Here is a 20,703-nt window from a genome sequence, read left to right on the forward strand (position 1 = left end):
TGAATTTACATAAGTTGTACTTTTTTAAGTGAGTATAAGTGTACACTGAATAGAAATAGTGACCCTGCAATGTGAAAAGCAGGTTTGGGATATTTAAAGAAATGTGTAGAAATTTGGGAAATATAAGGAAATTTGAAGAAATATCTAGAAAGTATTGACCATCTAGATAGATAGATAGATAGATAGATAGATAGATAGATAGATAGATAGATAGATAGATACTTTATTAATCCCAAGGGGAAATTCACAATCTACACCATATGCTTAAACAATTTACTATGTTTTAACCAAAGTTGCAACACATTTTCTGAAAATAAGATTTTTTTTTTGGTTAAGAAAACATACTTTAAATTTTGATAGGCCATAATTAGTTTATTATAAAAGAAAAAAAACGGAAATACCAGTTTTGATAAATATATTCACCACACTTAACGTCTCCAAGCACAACGAAATACAGCCTCAACCTGACATCTTTATAAATTGCAAATTGTGTTGATGGGAGTCAATCTATGTGCACTGAAACAGTGAAATTGAATTTACCACTTTATGAAAGTTAAATGCCTATATTGATCATTGTTTACAAAGCAAAATGAAGACAAAAACACTTTTGGAAATGGTGATTAACAATTGTTGATAAGCATAAATAAGGTAAAGGATATAAATGCATTCATAATCCCCAAGGAGGACAAATAAGCAAATTATTAGGAAACAGAGGACACTTACAGTTACACAACAACTTCAAACAAAGGGTTCTTTTCCAAAGTTCTGCAAACAAGAAAGAATAAAATTGGATGAGAAACATTTAGGAGTTCAAAAACACCTCCATACATCTCCCATCACAAATGAGATGGGAGAAAGTATGGCTTTGTCAAGAAATGTTCAAGCACTCCTCTAATCTGGACTTATTTTAGAGTTCTGAAAAAAGTTAGCGACATACTATAACCTACAGCTACAATTAGTTAACTGATTTGAGTTGAGTTGGAACAGTTTCATTTTTTTAGTTAACTTATCAAAGAGTCGGTTATCACAGATTTATTAAATATTTTGTAATAATGAGTCATATTAAGAAATAACAATAGAACACAATTATATTCATTAGTCAACCACATTAAATACAAGCATTTTAAAAGTACTTTACAACATCATGAAGTTAAAAACGTAACCCAAAATCACTTGTGGTGGTTCTGTAAATTGTATAGACATCAGAATCCAATTCAAATGATATAAAAATGTCCTGTTGTTGATTGTGGAGGGTATGTGACTAATTTTTGTTGACATTTTTTAAACATAACATTTCTGAAAGAGTTAAAGTCTCAGTTGAAATCTCATAGTAGTATTGTTGGCTGCCTTGCACTATTATGGGAGCAGCTCAGAAGCTTTGCCGATAAATTAGTGTCAGAGAAATAATGAATCATTATGTGCAGATTGCATAGCTGTGAAGTTGTTTTTAGAGTAACGTTAATACAGAGTACATATTTGTTAAGATTTTTGTTTGTAGAGCCACACTAACATAATTCCTTTCCTCTTACAATCATTTCTCGATAACTGTTTTTTTTTTTTTTTATTATTAACTTACCTCGGTCAGAAGGAGAAGTGGAATGATATAGAGAACACACAGAGAATCTGGTGTGCAAGTAGCTTTTAACGGATGCCTCATCCAGTGTTTGACTTACTTGTATTGGTGGTCTAAAACAGTGACAGTCAGATAAGTAAAAGTGGAAAATATAGAAAATATTCAAGTTGAATTGGCCCCTTTTAAGGTAAATGTAAAACAATTAGCTAATCTGTAATTGACACTGCACAAAATGTTTCTCTTCTTTGAGATAGAGTTTGCAAATTTGCAAATGATTTTCAATGGAAAGTTTGTAGTGAAAAGTCAAGCAAAATGACACCTTTTATTAGCTAACTAAAAATATTACAATATGCAATCTTTCGAGGCAACTCAGGCCCCTTCTTCAGGCAAGATGTAATGGAAAGTTTGGAAATTGCAAAATGTTGTCCAGCCCACTGTACAGAGATATCTCAATGCATTTTCCTAACAAATTTTGATGAAGAATAAGTGTGTAATATTTCAAAAAATCAATCTGCTGGAAGCTGACTTCGTTCAGACAGACTGACAGGCATGGCAACGGCAGTAGGTGCTTTTCTGTTATATGTGAACAGACCAAGAACACTAAAATGAACTTTGAAAAATGTATGCAGGAGCCTCAGGAAGAAAGCGGAAAGCCTTTGGTTGTCTAATGAGAGAAAAATTGGATTATTTGGCCCTAATGCCATATCAAAAAAAGAACACAGTTCATCACTTACAAAATACAAAACACACTGAAATGTGGTGGTGACAGCATTATGTTCTGGAAATGCTCTTTATTTTTAGGAATAGTTAGGCTTGTCAAAACAGAGGTAAAATGGATGGCACAAAATATAGATGTAGGTAGTTAGCAAAACCTTGTACAATCTGCAAATGATGTGAACCTTGAAGACCAATTCATTTTTCAACAAGACACTGGCCCTAAAAACAAAACCTTGCTACTCTTAAATGGATTATTAAGATGAATGTGAAATTCCTTGCGTGGCACAGATAAATCTATGATTTAGATGCCATAGAAAATCTATATCAAAAACTTAAGATTGTTGTATGCTGTCATTTTGTAAATAGCCTACAACAGTTTGAGCAATTTTGTGAGAAGTGGGTAAAATGTTAAACCTGCAACATGTGAAAATGCCACAAAAGATTTGAGTCTAGAATTGTAATAGAACAGTTAGTCGCCAAATATTAAATACCTATGAACTAAAGTGGGTGAAAAGTTTTCCAAAGCTTAATTTTTTTATTGTATATTTTGAAAATAACTTTCTTTAATAATCAAAGTGAATAGGGCCACTAAAATGTAAAGTATGTTTTGTTAACCAGATACGATAAACATGATTAATAATTAATATGTATTGTAACTTTCAGTTGTAACATAGCAAATTGTGGTGGCAGTCTGATGGTGGGGATGTGTAGTTTCTTTCAATATATATCTGTCCACTTTGTTTAATTGTTCAGCCAATAAACAAACACAAGTTATGTATACTTGCAGATCAAATAAGAGTACTTTATCTTGTGTTAAAAGGAAAGGTACTATATGATATTTACTTAGGTATCGATCTTCTTTTTCACATCATTGTCTACATTGATTTTGTCAAGCAAAGGAGCAACAGCTCTAGCCAAAATGATAAGTACAGAGATTTTTTTTGTTAAGTTTCCATGTATATTCATATTCAAATGACCACAACCAAGGGTGACGTATTGTACAGCAGCTGTCATTCTGCCTTGCAATATCAAAAAACAGCTTGTGAATAATGCAGGGTCCAAAATTTAGAGAATAAAGCTGCAAGTGTATTGGTTATCACTTTTATCCCAATAAGATATTGAAAATTTTGGAAATACAGTAAAAATAATTTCAGAAAATAGTACAATTATGTGAAATTAATTTATATTGGGAATTCTTATAAAATGTAAAATTACACTTTGTTATAATGGTTTCATGTTTATATGCTTGGATTCTGTATCAAAATATAATTCAATTTTGATTTGGACAAACTACTGTAAAGAACTCCCATTTGTTTTCTCAATTGTTTTCTTTTTCTTAGGGCCCATTCAAAATAAGGACATATTTTTCCCACCCAGTCTGAAACCAGCATTTATCACAGTTCCAGGGAATGGATTTGCAGATCCATTTGCGCTCACTCCTGGAAAATGGATTATTAACATTAAAGCTGAGGGAGTTCTGCTGGTAAGAAATACTGTGGAGTTTTGCTTTAAAACTGGCAAACATGATCATTTATTGTGGCTATATTTAGGTAAAGACCTCAGCATTTATCATTTTTAATAGTTTACCTGATAAACAAATGGCTATAACACCAATGATAATAACATCAGCTAAGGCTTAAATACTTTGTACAAAATGGTATTCACCTCTCCATCTGTTTGCTTAATCCACCTTGTTCAATGAGCAGACATACTAGAAGACATGGCTCTGCTCTGCTATCTTAATTTCTGCAAATATGAAGCAGGTTCATGTAAGTTCAATACTTGTAAATGACCAAAAATGTTAAGTTTTGACGGTCCTAGTTTAGCTCTCTTCTCTCATATAAATGAGTTCTTTTGTTTTGCCGTTAAGGAAGAGTTTATTGCTATAGGACTGTACAGTTGATATCCATAACCTCTTCTCTAGGCATTTTTTCATAATAGTGGTGTCTTCAATTATGATTTTACATAATCATTTTAATTAAAAAAAATATTGTATTTTTTTCCAACATTATTAGAACAATATTATTTTGTTCTTCTTTCTGCTACTGGTGCTCCTTTCGTGGTCAGTTTTAACTTTGTACCCAGTTTTGAATACATTGGCTCTGGACTCCACAACACTGAAGTGGATTATATGTGTTTGATGATGAACAGATAGATGCACAGTCCGAAAATATCTATCTAATACATAAAGATGAATGTGTGTCTGTGTGCTTGTCCTGTATGCACATTTTGCATAGATTTGCCATTTGTACAGGGGAGCACTATAGGCTGTCTTTCATTATGAGATTTTTTTTTCCTCTTGGGGAACTTTATTCAATTACTGCACCCTCAGTATATTCAATCCCAGGCAGCAACGGGCACCCCATCCACTTTACTGTAAAACTGATCTAGAGTCTAATTGCCAATCTAATTGCCCTCGACCCTCTGCAGTTCGCATAACAGGAGAAGGTGGGAGCGGAGGATGCCATCAACTGTATGCTACACTGATACCTCTCCCACTTGGACAGAGGCAGTAGTGCTGTAAGAATTATGTTTTTGGACTTTTCTAGCGCCTTCAACACCATCCAACCTCTGCTCCTTAGGGACAAGCTGTCAGAGATAGGAGTAGATTCACACCTGGTGGCATGGATCATGGGCTATCTTACAGACAGACCTCAGTATGTGCGTCTCGGGAACTGCAGGTCTGACATTGTGGTTAGCAACACAGGAGCGCCGCAGGGGACTGTACTTTCTCCGGTCCTGTTCAGCCTATATACATTAGACTTCCAATACGACTTGGAGTCCTGCCACGTGGAAAAATTTGCTGATGACACTGCTATTGTGGGCTGCATCAGGAGTGGGCAGGAGGAGGAGTATAGGAAGCCAATCAAGAACTTTGTTAAATGGTGCGACTCAAACCAGTTACACCTGAACACCAGCAAGGCCAAGGAACTGGTGGTGGATTTTAGGAGGCCCAGGCCCCTCATAGACCCTGTGATCATCAGAGAAGAATGTGTACAGAGGGTGAAGACCTATAAATACCTGGGAGTGCAGCTGGATGATAAATTGGACTAGACTGCCAATACTGATGCTCTGTGTAAGAAAGGTCAGAGCCGTCTATACTTCCTTAGAAGGCTGGCGTCCTTCAACATCTGCAATAAGATGCTGCAGATGTTCTACCAGACGGTTGTGACGAGTGCCCTCTTCTACGTGGTGGTGTGCTGGGGAGGCAGCATAAAGAAGAAGGACGTCTCACGCCTGGACAAACAGGTGAGGAAGGCAGGCTCTATTGTAGACATGGAGCTGGACAGGTTGACATCCATGGCAGAGCGACGGGCACTGAGCAGGCTCCTGTCAACCATGGAGAATCCTCTGCATCCACTGAACAGTGTCATCTCCAGACAGAGGAGCAGCTATAGCGACAGACTGCTGTCACTGTCCTGCTCCACTGACATTTTGAGGGGATTGTTCCTCCCCCACACTATGCGACTCTTCAGTTCCACCCTTGGGGGGGGGAGGGGGGGGTATAACATTATTCAAAGTTATTGTCTGTTTTTACCTGCTTTTTTATTACTCTTTAATTTCATATTGTTTTTTGTATCAGTATGCTGCTACTGGATTATGTGAATTTCCCCTTGGGATTAATTAAAGTATCTATCTATCTATCAATGAATCTGGGGAGAGCTCACACAGTCACATGCCAGCCTTTAACACCAGCTTCTATAATCAAAGTTCAATATATTCATCATGTCAATGAAGGCGTAGAGTAACTTAAATCCATTTATTCTCTAGCTATTTATCCAGTTTAAACTATTGACTTAAAGGAATACTCCACCCAATGGTGATATTTTTATATATTACTTACTTATATTATTTAATTAAATTTGTAATGCTGAGGACAGATTTCTTGTCCAGTTATTGAGGGTGAGAGACGGATCTTCAATTTAAAAGCATTGTATTGTGGGAATGTGCCTTTCCTGTTTATATTATGTTGTTTGCTGAATTTTTCCATGAGTGTTATAACGTTTTAGCAAAAAAATGCACATACGATCGTTTTGAAGATACAAATGGATTACAGACATGTGGAATATGTAGCGCGTTATGTGAGAATCGTTTTTGTTTTTTCTGTGGATGTATCCCACATTGTTTGCTGTTGGTGTGGACGAAAACTCAGACCCGACAGCAGGTGCGGTTATAAAACAGCTTTATTTTCAGAGTCACGGTGAGAAGAGTTTCAGAAAAGCAGACAATCAAATGTATATGACAGCGTCAGGGCTCTTCTGAACCCCGTCTGTTGGGTGGGGTCCAGTTTTATACCCCTAGAATGCGTGATTTAATATCATTATAAAATGTAACAGTCAACACATTTATTATACACAAACCTTGAGCCCCTTTAACGTCCCTTGTAAAACTTGATTTCTTGGCTCCTTTTGTTATGGCGTTCAGATGTAAGCTAAGGGACAACGTGATAAGGCAGACTCATGTGTGGAATGCTCAGACCTTGAGTCCTTTGCACAAATATTTTTCTGTTTGCTAAAACAAAGCATGCTTTTACATGGTTTCATAAAGCTTACTTCTCAGACATGAATTAGTACAAGGGAACGAAGAGAACATTCGTCTTCCACATTGGTCATTAGTGGTCCCATTCTATTACCTTTCTCCACAAAAATGTGAGATTGCAAATTTTTCTTGGCCACAACTACAAACGACACAGGGTAAGTAACATATTATTTTTGGGTTCAGTATTCCTTTAAAAATGAATTTTGCAATATAATCCATAATTAAGGACACTACTTTATCTGTTACTTGTGTATCTACATTATGCAAGTCCATATTGATTTGTTCTTATTTGCCACTTTTGGTATATTAATTTATTTATTCATCCTATAGTTATTTATTTCTAATTTAATATTTTTCCTTTTACTTGCATTTTTTTACCATTGTGCACAGCACATTGAGCTACATGTTTTGAATTAAAATTTATTGTCAAAATAATTCATGTTGTTGTTGTCAAACTGTCTTTTCTTGTCATTCCTTTTGAAACATGTCTTATTTGCTCATACCAATTTATTTCTCCATGTTTGTTTAGGATTACTTGGTGATGCTTCCTAGTAACTATTTTGAAGCTCCAATTCTGCAAATGAAAGTCACTGAGCCATGCACGTATGATGCGACATTGGAGAACTCCTATAAACAGTATGTTCAAGGAGGATCACTTGAATATCTAATTTCCTAGATAGAAATCTCTGTTAGTCATGGGGAATATCCTGCTAAAATTACTATAAAACTAGAGGAAGCATTATTGAAAATGTCCATTGTTTGTATGTTCAATTAATTCAGTTATAGTTGATTATGGTTTCTTTTCACACTTAAAGTGTTCTGGTGAAAATCCATATAAGTCTGACAATGTTGAAGAATGAATCTTCACCATTTGACTAATATAATATATATAATAATTTGACTATACACAAAAGCTTCCATACAAATTTTATATACTAATGAGGTCTTAATTAAAAAAATGCTCACAATACTTTCCCTTATAATGCACAGACGAGAAATACAACACTCAAGGAACACTATCATATCATAAGATATCGAAAGACAAATAGAGAGATCTGAAAAGAAAAAAAAAAGTATCTGAGGAAATTTATGGAAAATATTTAAAGATCTTCCTTCCAAGATAGGATTTCATACTTTTAAAGAACAGATAGAACATACAGATTTGACAGCATGGGTGCAAGGCACTTCATCCTATCCTATTATTCTTTCATTGCAAGTGATATGGAATCATTTACTTACTATTATCAAAAATTATAAGGCAGAAATTAACTTTACAACTGTATTAAGCAATGTCTTACATTTTACTCTTTCAGCTGTTTGATGTATAAACATGTGCCAATAGACAAATTTCCTAACATAATGGGGACAGAGGGTTTGTTCTTATCCCAAAGTGGGCTCAAAATTCAGATAGAGAGCCTGCAGCCCGCACCTCATTTTCAGGAGATGGCTTACTTCAGTGGCAAACAAGTAAGTTCAAATCAGCTACTATACTGATTATGCGTAAAAAATGACTTCTGGTTTTAAAAGTGACATAGGGGCTGATGAACTTCCACTGTGGTGGACCATATTGCTTTTATGTTTTTCCCCCTCTAACTGTTACCTCCATTTATAGTTTTGACTTTGCTCTTTATTCATGACAGTGGCAGCCTCTCACAATTATGGAAAATAATTCTATTTGGTCATTCTTTTTACTGCCTGGGGCTATCAATATCACCCATGTAAACCTTGTAAGTTAGTGTGCTAATCTGTGGCTTTAACTTTGTATGTATTTGTCTTGCTTTTTTATTCATTCACTTTAAAAACAGTGTTTAGTATCTCCACATGTCTTTCTTTCTGTCTCTGTGAGCTAATGGGCTGTAGGTTTTTAAGCACCTACACATTCAACATTCTGTATGGCTTATATTTCTGAGCATGGGTCATACCAGTGGCAGTGATCACGGCTTCACCAATAAAAAATAGCTAAAGTAGCACAATAGTGAAAGAAAGAATTGTAATGAATATTTAGAGTTTTTTCTAATTTAATGAGGTAGAGATAGATTAAACATCAATAAAAGTGTAAAATACATGATTATGCATTTTTACATTTTCAAACCAATTTTTATTCATAAATGTTTCTAACTAGATGCTTGTAACCAGTGATTATGCAATTTGAATGAAATTTAAAATCACCTGGGGCCTCATGTATAATGCCGTGCGTAGAACTCGCACTATAACATGGCGTAAGCACAAAAGCCAAAATGTGCTTACACACAGAAAAATCCAGATGCAGGAATCTGTGTGTACTCCAACTTCCACGTTCTTCTACTACATAAATCCCGGTCAGCATGAAAAGTAACGCTCGTGCACGCACTTTATGTAACGCCCCAACTCCTCCCAGAATTACACCTCTTTGAATATGCAAATCAATATAAATCACCCTTAAGCTCAGCCTTCTGTGAAAAGACAATGGGAAAAGCACAGGGGAAAATATAAGAATTTCAGCGAATACCAAGTTGAGGCAAAGGAAAAACATACTATTTGTTTAATTAAACCGTGGTATAATCAACAAAAGGAAGTTGATCGAGTGGCATAGCGTGTTGGAGAAACTTGAAAGCCCATGTTCACAAAGTCGCACAGTGCCGGAAATAAAAAAGAAGTCACATATCAAAGTCGCCGTGAAAAAGCGAGTTGTAGCCCACTGTCTGAGTGTCATATAAAAGCTTATTCGGGTACAGAGAAAAAAAGGCACACAGTGGGGAAAAAGCACGAAATGTCAATCTCGAAATTTCCACTTTAATCATGTAGTTTATTTTGTCATTAAAGTAGAACATCATAAACTTCATCTTAAAATTGTTTAATTAACCAGTTTCTCAAATCACATCGTAATTAAAGTAGCACGTTAAATGCTTTGTTTTGTATTTGATCTTCTACTCGTATGTGATCTATGTGTGTGAATCACTACTTGCTTCTTAAACCAGCTCTCTTCCTCCAACTGGACACAGAATTCATTACATTTGTGATATTACAGCTCTCTGAATAACTAAAATACTGAGATGTATATGAGATATCATATTCATGATGATAGAAGTTAAAGCACGTTATTAAACATGGGTTTCACGGCGCAGTGATTGTGCGCGACCTTCGATGAAATTATTTATTGCAGCAGTACTCATGGGCGGCTCTAGACTTGTGGTGGCCCTGGGCAGAGAAAGAATCGGTGGCCCCTTCGCCCACCAATGTCAATATGGTATCTTATGCACGGCGGATGGCCACGTCCCTTGTGGACACTGCATAGCCGCCTCGTGCTCATGACACAAGCGTTTAACTTTTGTCGAAATTTGCCGCTGCGTTTTTAGCTGTGTCGTTATTTTCTCTTTCTGTTTTATATTCAATATATATTGGCGTGCCGCCCCTGCAGTCCTTGCTTTTCTTTCTCCAAGTAACCGATCGCCACACAATCAGCTCTGTAATAGGCGTTAAGCCATCTGTAAGCTTAGAGTGCCGATTCTTCAAAACGTTTAAGGAAAATTAAAATATCTTCGTAGTACATGTTTAATTATTCTATCCTTCACACCAGTCCCAGTGAAGAATATAGATTATTTAAATGAAGTTAAAGTTTTATCTGTATAATAAACATATTTTGCTGCATTTCATCTTAAAAATGATATCGTCATCATATGTAAATACGTGCTTTATAAAGTGGCGCAGGTTGTGTAATATTATAACTGTAGTGCAAGTTTACAGTGAGGTAATTGTACTTATAAGTACAAACAGTTCTACAAGGAGCACTTGATTGAGTGCGTTTAAAGATCTTGGGATGAAACTGTTTCTGAACCGCGAGGTCAATACAGGAAAGGTTTTGAAACGTTTTGCCGTGGCTGAGGTAGTGTGTGCTTGAAGCTGTATACCGATAATTCTCTTTCCGATCAGCTGCTGTTGTGATTCACACTCAGATACAGTAATATAAATACTCCGAGTGGTGCAGTGAGAGTAATATGGAGAAAGATGATCCGTTGTGGCAACCCTTAATGGGAGCAGCTGAAAGAAGAAGAAGAAGGTGCAGTGAGAGTAACAACGCTAAAGCAGTTATGGTATTTGGAATACTATGGCTATTCCCTGGACCATTATATTGTTACAAGTTAATTGCAATCAGATGCATTACACTAATAAACAATATGCGGTTAGTTTCAGTGTATTTATAAAGCCGCATCAGGAAAATAAGGAGTAACCACACAGGAACAGTAACACTGCTTTGACGCTGGGTGCCGCCAGTCTGCAAAACCAAGCGGAGAACTTGCGTTCGACAAGGTATGAGGTACTGTGGAAAAGTGCATGGATTTACGCCAAGTGTAGGTTTTATACATCGTGATTTGAACGTGGAAAAGTTCTTACGCAACATTTCTGTGCGTATGCACCATTTATACATGAGGCCCCTGAAGTTTTCATTTATTTTACAGAGTAAAATTTCTATTTCATAGCACTCAAGACATCAGAATATGCCTTATCTGTTGAGGGGTGGAAAAAAATAAATGTATGTGCTATGATACAGAGTCTACCTGTTGATGACAGGTTGTACAAATAAATCAGTTTTAATTTTTAAAATGTCAGCCTCACTCTGGCCACTATAACTGTAAATTAATTATATATTCTCTATAATGAAGCCGTTTCACTCAGTCTGATGTTATACACTACTTAAAGTGTAAACATTTATGGCAAAGTCATTAGTGTATTTATATTTATATCTGCATCACAGAAGACCTCGTGGCGACCCATAAACAATTTTCAAAAATCTGCAACAGCATCAGTAAAGTAATTTCCTCATTAAAGAGAATGTTACCAAATTCTTAATTTAGGCACATAACATAAATACAAATCAAAATTAGTTTTACCTGACAATTTCACACAAAGCAACACTCATAAAAGCAAGACAAAAATAATATACAATTGAAAGAAATGTCTAACAGCCAAAAATAAATGCATGGTTCTGTTTGACATGGCCATGCAGTGGCTCACCTTTTTTCATCAACATGATAAAATTACATTATTTCTTCTTTTAGACATAAGAGTAAAAGTTTTGAATAAATCCATCATACTCTGTACACAAAAGGAATAGTAATCTGCCTATGCTAAAATTCCATGTACCCTTCAAATGTTAAACAAATAAATTGCAAAGCAATACATCCATCCATTCATTTTACGACATGTCTAATCCAGTTATATGGTCATGAGACAACAAAGTTTGTCTTGTTGAAATTGGGTACAAGACAGAACTTTTCCTATGCAGGGCATTAATCTATTGCAGTGCATGCTCTTCCACAACCACTTTTGCTCCCATCTGGCCAGTTTAGATTCAGTAACTAACAAGAAACTCTTCTGCACAGAGCATTAGTTCATCAGTGTGCATGCAATTGCTCACTCAACGCTAATTTATGTTCACTAACTTCACAACAGGCAAATCTTTGGCATATTTGGCCAAGAGAAAACCAATACATAGAAGAATGTGCAAGTACCTCAGCCAGTGACTGGGTCAGAGATGAAACACAGGCTATGGACATAGCGTAATATATGCTTTATTATCGTGTTAAATTTCAGACCTTAATCTTTCATGTTAATGCTATTTTGATTTAAAGATGGCATAAGCTTAAAAATAGAACAGGAATACGCCTAAAACAGAAAAGGACTTAATACTTGTAGTAAAATTAAGTGCTAATTTAACTGACAGTTGCTACTTTTAATTAGGAAAATAATTGGTTTGAAGCACCCACAATATTACCCCTGCTAAATGGAATATGAAGACTAATTTAGAGCACACAGTAGCTATTTCTGAAGGTGAGCTGTTAGAAAGAACAATGTTATCTGGCATTCTAACAAATGAATAGTCTTTTTAAAGACCTGTAATCCTTTCAAATGCTGTTCAATCTGTTTTCAGTTTTATTTGTATTATTACTTCTTGCTTTAAGTTACACAGTCCACATCATGCTGTCATTCACTAGTTCTGGCTATTAATTTAAAAGTGTATAGCAATGTAGTGACCTTTTTTGCATATGTCTAGTTCCTACCTTGCTGCCAATACTGTCTACAGCTGTACAATGGGAACATCGGGTTCAAGAAAGGAATGGATCCTATTGCTCAGAATCTGAACCAGATTGGAACATAACCCAGTTCATGTGCTACTCCTGACAGGCTTAGAGATGTCATTGTCATTGGTCTTTAACAAAGAAGAGCTTGTCAAGTTATCTAATGTGAATATGCATGAAGGCATTGTTAATTTCAACAGAACAGATTTCCTTAAGTGTGACATACCTTGACCATAGCAGTGAATAAGAAGAAATTGATGGAACAAAAAGCAGAAAAACATGGGGAGTCTGGAATTAAATGCTTAGTCATGTAGTAATGCTGATCACCCTACTACCTCTGAATTGCTTGGATGAAGTATTTGGCAACATTAGTTAATCAAAAGATGTGGATGAGCTAAATCATCTGCTTTTGTTAGGAATCTTTATATCCTTATGTGCTACAAAACAAAGAAATTGAGCTTGTGACATAAAAAAATACTATGGCTCTGATGCATTTCATGTTTTCTTTTACTTAACTCCTTTCCAGGCAAAGATGCATCTAAAACCAAGAGTTCCTAGGCCTGGTAACTACGTTGTGGTTCTGGAGTATGCTAACAAAGAGGAGACCGTTCAGAATGTTAATGTGGTGATTGAAAATCAGCCACAGGCCTTCACACAAGGAAGAGCAAACATATACAGCTGCAAGTACAGGTCGGTCAATAGTAGTTTATTATGGAATTGTTTGAAAATATATAAACAAGATATATTTAATACACTCCTCATTGTTACTTTCTTGTATACTTAGTATAGAGAAAGTATAGTAATTGCAAAAAAATTCGACCTTGAGATTTTTATGAATCTCCATGTTTCATGCGCTCCTGAACACGTGTTGACCATTTCTGTAATTATGTCTGTGTGTGTGTCTGTCTGTCTGTGTGTATGTACGGAAACACAATAACTTCAGAATACTTTGAGCTATAAATGAAATTTGGGATATGGGTGTTACATCAAAATGTTAGTTTTCTATCAACTTTTGGGCAACATGTGTCATCCTGAAGTGGTACTTTACCTGAACACATTTAATAACTTTTCAAATAAACTGGTATATAGTTTAAATAAACAATTGATTGAAATTTTATATTGTAGTTTTTCATGTGAAATTGCATTATAAAAAGAGAAAAATAATTTAAATTTAATGTTGTTGTTAGTTAGGGTAAGAAACACATAGATATAAAATTTCACCTTATTCAGATAACCATTTTAACAGGTATCACCACTAGCACATAAGCATTACTACCATTATATAAATAGAGATAAATAATTTACATTTTGTATGATCATTACTTAATATTAGATATAAAATTTGACCTTGATCAGGTGACGGGAAGTGGTATATTACTGACCACAAAAAATAATCAGATTTGTAATTTCAGTTTCATCAGATTACCGAAAGTAGTTCTTTGCCATATATTCTTGCATTATAAACAAAGGTAAGTGATTGAAATTTTGTAAGAAATACACAGATATGAAGTTTCATTATAATCAGACAACTGTAAGTGGTATCTACTTTACCTGAACAAGTATAAGGAAAGTTGAGAGGAGAACAATCCAGATTTTTTTATCCTTTACGTGTGGCGCTTTACAAAAGACTGGCAAATTAGCACTTAACAAAATAACTAACTATAGTTAATATATGGAAGTATACTTCTGACATTTGGTTTGGATCATTTTCACACATCTGGTATAATAAATGTTTATTACCTCGTAAGACTGACATTTTTATACGCATCAAATTTGCGTCTACCTTATTTCCCCAGAACTACAGATTTTCTAGAATTTATCCTACCACTTTGATTGACTGACAACCTTTCAATATGCTTTCTTAATAAGTAGGCTTATCTATTAAAAAAATTATCACATTTCACTATTTAGGTACTTATTACTGTCTTTATTAAGGCAAATTGTGTTCAACAATTGTTTTGAACTTTGGGTTTTTGAAATTTACTTTTTGCTTTTTTAGGTTTTATGCCTAAAATGCATTACTTTTAGTGATTTAATAATTAATTTTGAAATTTTCTTCATTGTGTTGGTTCTGAATTTCCACAAAAGGTAATTAACTTAGTGTTAGTATTTGTTTTCAATACTTACTAACAGTTGGTAAGTTTGTTTTTGATTGTTACACGTCATTTTGTCAGCAAAAGAAATTTGTTTTATTGTTAATTACGGTGGTTATTTGAACTAATTTAATAAATGATATTACAATCAATTAAATAATTTTTTTATAATTTTTCTGGTAAAAGATCATTTTTATTGAAGTATAAATATTCTTTAAAATTTTGAAATTTACATACAGTACCTTTCTGATTTGCACTACCCATTTACTTCTTTATCCTTATTTTAATTCCATGAATTGTATTTCATATATGTTTTGATCTTTCATCAATTTTGCACTGTTTGTGAATTAATTTAGATTTCTTCTCATTTTCTATTTTTTTCTGGATTGCCTTAACTTTTTTATTACCTGCATTTAATTTTTTATTTGAAAATGAAAGTTGAAAATCAAATGGCAGAAGAAAATTGCATGCACGTTTACACTTTGATTTTTTCATAGAGAAAGAGTTAAAGACAAGCCTAGAATAGTGTATAATATTGGGAATATCTAATTATTCATCTTATTTAGTAACAGTTTATTAACTACATTGCACGTGTTATTATTTTTATCTCCTATTTAACTTTTCAACAATGCAAAAAAATTACATGGTACAAACACAAAATAACACTGTAATTAGCAATTTATCTAATCATGTAAAAGAACTATCAAATAAACTTGAAATTTGAATAGGCACATGTTTTGTTTCACAAGTTGATATATTCATACAATTATTACATAATCTCTATGTATGCAAGAAACAAGGAGAACACTGCAGATTTTTCTACATTAACTGAATTAACCTCAACAACCTTCTGTCATTGTCCCCTTTTTGTAGCAGTCTGAGTACTGCACTTGCATCACTTGTTCCTTCCTCAGTAGACTGTGTTGGCCCCCACTCTAAATCAGTCCCCATTATGGCATGTTTGAGGCCTCCAAAGAGGTGGAAATCTAAGAGAGCAAAAATCTAGGCTCTAGGAAATAATTGTGTACTTGAATTGTGTGAGTTTTTAAATATGTTTCTGTTCATGAATTGTTGTATTTATTGTTCACAATTTATTCATTATTCATCATTTTTGAATGACTGAAATATTCTTAAAAGCTTTCGCAACTTTTTAAGAAATACTCCCTCCAAAAATTATATTTTCCTAACGTTTCATAACCCATGTACTTTGTAGTGATGGCCGAGAAAAACATTTAATCTCATATTTTCATGCAACATGAAGCAAGTGAGGTTTATGTTTCAATGTAAGTGGACAATAGTCAAACAATATCAAACCGTCCATGAAAAAATATGCTACTCGTGTCACATAATCCACATTAAGTTATCCAGTCATATACTCAAAATATGGGGTTTTTCAGTAAAATATTATTAAATTAATATTCCATTAAAACAAAAGTAGCCCACAACCCAGTATACATTTCACATAAGGTCACCATTTTGTATTGAAGACCTACCTCTCTCTCCCTGATACATTGGCCAATAGTTTTGTCTTATTAGTAAATTGTTATGGATGAAATAAATGAGGCATACCTGGGAACCTGCATCCACACTATATCATGCTTTGAGATCTGTAAACATGATGTCATGGGTCGCTATTGCATTGAGGTATGTATACAAGCATTAAGAATTATTGGGCAGATGAAGTGATGGCAGATGGAAAGAAGTTGGCAAAAAATGCCATATTATATCTAAGGTTTCAAGACAGAAAATACTTACGCAAAAAAACACAATATCCAGATTTCATAGCATAGTAAAACCATGTCTGTGTCACATGATTAACAATGAGCAGTTCATATGAACGTCATGGAGGTATCAATGAGAATCCATCCACAAATTGGCAGCACCCACAGGATATACAGTAATCCCTTCTCGATCGCGGGGGTTGCGTTCCAGAACCCCCCGCGATAGGTGAAAATCTGCGAAGTAGAAACCATATGTTTGTATGGTTATTTTTTATATATTTTAAGCCCTTATAAACTCTCCCACATTGTTAACATTATTAGAGCCCTCTAGACATGAAATAACACCCTTTAGTCAAAAGTTTAAACTGTGCTCCATGACAAGACAGAGATGACAGTTCTTTCTCACAATTAAAAGAATGCAAACATATCTTCTCTTCAAACGAGCACCGTCAGGGGCAGAGAATGTCAGAGAGATAGAGAGAGCATGAGAGAAAAACAAATAATCAAAAAATCAATGCGTGCTGTTGGGCTTGTAAGTATGAGCACTGCGATAAAGCAGCCGCAAAGAAGTGAGCAATGTGAAGGTAATCTTTCAGCAGTTTTTAGAGTAGCCTCCGTATCTTCTAAACAAACAGCCTCTGTGCAAACCAGCCACTCTGCTCACACCCCCTCCGTCAGGAGCAGAGAACGTCAGAGAGAGAGAGCACGCGAGATTAAAGCAAACAATCAAAAAATCAATATGTGCTTTTGGGCCACCGCGATAAAGTGGCATTTCTTAGAGGAGCATCCATATCCTCTAGGCAAACAGCCCCTCTGCTCACACCCCCTCCGTTTAGTGATGGGGCGTTCTTGAACGATTTCTTTCATTTTGAATGAATCTTTAATGTGACTCGGGAAGAACGAGTCGTCTCGTGGGAGTGATTCGTTCAGTCGCGCATGCGCATTTGCGCAACTTCCTATAGTTTCTGTATTGGAATTGATTCACCTGTTTCGAGTCTTCGGGTTTTCAAGTCGTTCGTTCATCACGTGACAGCCCCATAAGCTTAAGCAACTCAGTCTAAGCCGGAAACAGAATTGATTAGTTCATCTCTCGAGTCTTCAGGTTCGAGTCGTTCGTTCATCACGTGACAGCCCCATAAGCTTAACCTAGTATGCAGTCTGAGCCGGAAACAGAATTGATTAGTTCATCACTCGAGTCTTCAGGTTTGAGTCATTCGTTCATCACGTGACAGACCCATAAGCTTAACCTATGCAGTCTGAGCCGGAAAGCGAATTGAACGAAATGACTCAAAAAATGATTTGTTCATTTTGCTGAACGAGACTCAAAGATCCGAGTCAGTAAAATGATCCGAACTTCCCATCACTACCTCCGTCAGGCGCAGAGAATGTCAGAGAAAGACTGAGAAAAGCAAACAATCCGCTCGGGAAGCACATCGTATATCATTGAGGAGTTTTAGTTAATATGTAATACGTGCTCTGATTGGGTAGCTTTTAAGCCATCCACCAATAGCGACCCCTTGTATGAAATCAACTGGGCAAACAAACTGAGGAAGCATGTACTTTAAATTAAAAGACCCATTGTCCGCAGAAATCCGCGAACCAGCGAAAAATCAGTGATATATATTTAGATATGCTTACATTTAAAATCCGCGATGGAGTGAAGCCGCGAAAGTCGAAGCGCGATTTAGCGAGGGATCACTGTACATAAAAGGGAGAGAAGTTGAAATATTAAGCAGCAAAGTTTGTAATGATGTGAAGTGGCAGACATTTTAAAGGTGTTTACATTATGTTCATAGCAAGAGAACACTCAGGAACATCACATGATGCGATACACAAGTCTTTTTACCTTTACAGCATATTAATAAAATAAGGCCAGACTCTAAGTTGAAACACATAAACTTAAAAAACAGAAATTCTTTTCCTGATATATTATTTACTTGCTTGAGTGCTGTCTCTTCCGAAAATCTCTTTGTTGGAACCAAAGTTTAGACATTTTGCTGTGCATGCAGCCTCTTTTCATGGCAGAGCTGAGATGCCAGCGTGTACTGCGCGCTGTCACAAAGCAACACAAAATAAACATTAATATCAGAATATAACGAAAATAGCAACCCATAAACACTAGTGTATTCCTAACCATAATATAATAACAAGTAACCACAAAATTAATAAACTACTCAACCATGTGTTCCCTACAATGACTTGTTCGGCTGCACTGTTGTAGCAAGTGGGATATTTCAAATTAACTTGAGAATAAGGTCCTTTTAATCTTCACTAAGGCATAAAAAGTTAATCAAGCATCCTTCACAAATAATTAGAATGCTAAGATGAAAAGTGATCTATTTTTTGTCATTGCACTACTATAAAACATGCCTTTTTGTCAGAAAAGTCAGAGTTTATAAAGTGATACAAAACTAATGCAAATAGAGGAGTACAGTATTCATGTCTTTTTTTTCTGTCATAGCTTTCTTTGTCGAAGTGTTGTCATTGATGCAAAGAATCGAATTGCTGTGTATGACATATCAACGAATGCTGAGCTGCAGCTTCATACTTCCACTGCTAGTTTTTTTCTGGTAAGATGTAATTAGATGTGAAGCTACATTGCCTGAATAATAAATATTTAAAATATTATTGTACTATAGTGAATGTTACTTGTAAACGAACACTGTAGGTGAGTAAAATTTTAAAAGCATTACATACTTTTTGGAAATGAGTACCACACTCTTTACGTTATTTTGTGGGGTTTTTTTTTTTCATATAATAAAAGTTTCTCTTTTCGTGTGCAGAACAAAGTGTATCTGGTACCTGCTGAAGAGTTCACCATGGAGCTTGTGGAACCAAAAATTCACTGTATTGCTAAGCATGGACATTTTACTGAAAATAGGTAAAATCATCTTAAGCAACAGTTATTGTAATAAAAACAGTCATGCTAAACAGATGAACCTCTTTAAAGTGACAATAACCTCTACCTCTATAACCCACACCCTTCAGGCCTTCAGGAGATAACTGTAACACCAACAGTCACATCACATCATATAAATGGTTTACTTTATAATCATATGTGTTAATAATAAGTATCCCTAATCCAAAATGCCCAGAACCAGATGTATTCAAATTTCAGATATTTTTGCATTTTGCAATGTTTGCATATGCATAAGGAGCTATCTTGGAGACACCCTTGATCAAGTAAGGAAATCAGGCCCAGCTCCAGGGGGTCATTTAGCTGGGCATATCCTGTCAAGCCCAAACCAACCCAACAGTGTCCTACCTACACTGGCATGCTTGGCTAGTGTGTGAAATGAAGCGGCAAGGTAATTGCCTTAAATTATAATAGAGATGTGAGCATTTAGAATCAAAGGTTATGAAATAACGATAATGGTTAGTAATTATACTAATGATCAGAAGTTTAAGGGAGGCCAGGGGGCATCGTCCCCCAACGGATTTGCTAAGGTACTAAAATAAATCTTCAATACGGATGAGTTTTTTTTCTTCAAAAGTTTATTTAATTTTTTTTGGTCACAGCTCATGTGTATATGCTGATAGTCAACTAATATGATAATTAAAGCCAAACTACCTAAGGAATTCTTTCTTTCCATATAACCAAACTGATCCTCATTCTGAACTACATAAATTACAAGTTACTTTACTGTTTCAAATTCACCCTGAGTGAGGTAATATTAACATGTATATTTTGCATTAACTATTACTGTATTTTCTTTTACATGTCACACAGCTGCTCCTCTCAAGTCCTCAAGCAGCTAATTACATGATCACAAAGTTGTGTGTCTGCATCTTGTGGTTGCAGTGCTGGACTAACCATATAAGCAAAATAAGCACATGCTTAGGGCATCAAGGGTAAAGGGGCACCACAAAAATATTTCATGGCGAATTTATCACATAAATTATTAAATGAATTAAATTTATAGCCATTTTCAAAATTTAACGAAAAATGAGTAATGCCTCCCTGTACCGTCACTGTATGCCATCACTGTTCGTAGATGGCGCCT

The 20,703-nt window shown here is 35.2% G+C and overlaps 1 protein-coding gene across 5 annotated transcripts in view; it reads left to right on the top strand.

The window, feature by feature from the left end:
• Positions 1-20,703, top strand: part of LOC120530334 (laminin subunit alpha-3-like) — a 385,202-nt gene that overhangs the window by 243,260 nt on the left and 121,239 nt on the right. For all 5 annotated transcript variants that reach the window (XM_039754747.1, XM_039754746.1, XM_039754745.1 and 2 more), the window contains exons 24-29: positions 3,631-3,773; positions 7,359-7,465; positions 8,143-8,296; positions 13,412-13,575; positions 19,161-19,269; positions 19,483-19,580. In XM_039754747.1, the coding sequence (XP_039610681.1) occupies positions 3,631-3,773; positions 7,359-7,465; positions 8,143-8,296; positions 13,412-13,575; positions 19,161-19,269; positions 19,483-19,580 (775 nt within the window). The remainder of the gene's footprint in view (positions 1-3,630; positions 3,774-7,358; positions 7,466-8,142; positions 8,297-13,411; positions 13,576-19,160; positions 19,270-19,482; positions 19,581-20,703) is intronic.

Source organism: Polypterus senegalus, chromosome 5, assembly GCF_016835505.1.
Source record: "Polypterus senegalus isolate Bchr_013 chromosome 5, ASM1683550v1, whole genome shotgun sequence".
NCBI lineage: Eukaryota > Metazoa > Chordata > Cladistia > Polypteriformes > Polypteridae > Polypterus > Polypterus senegalus.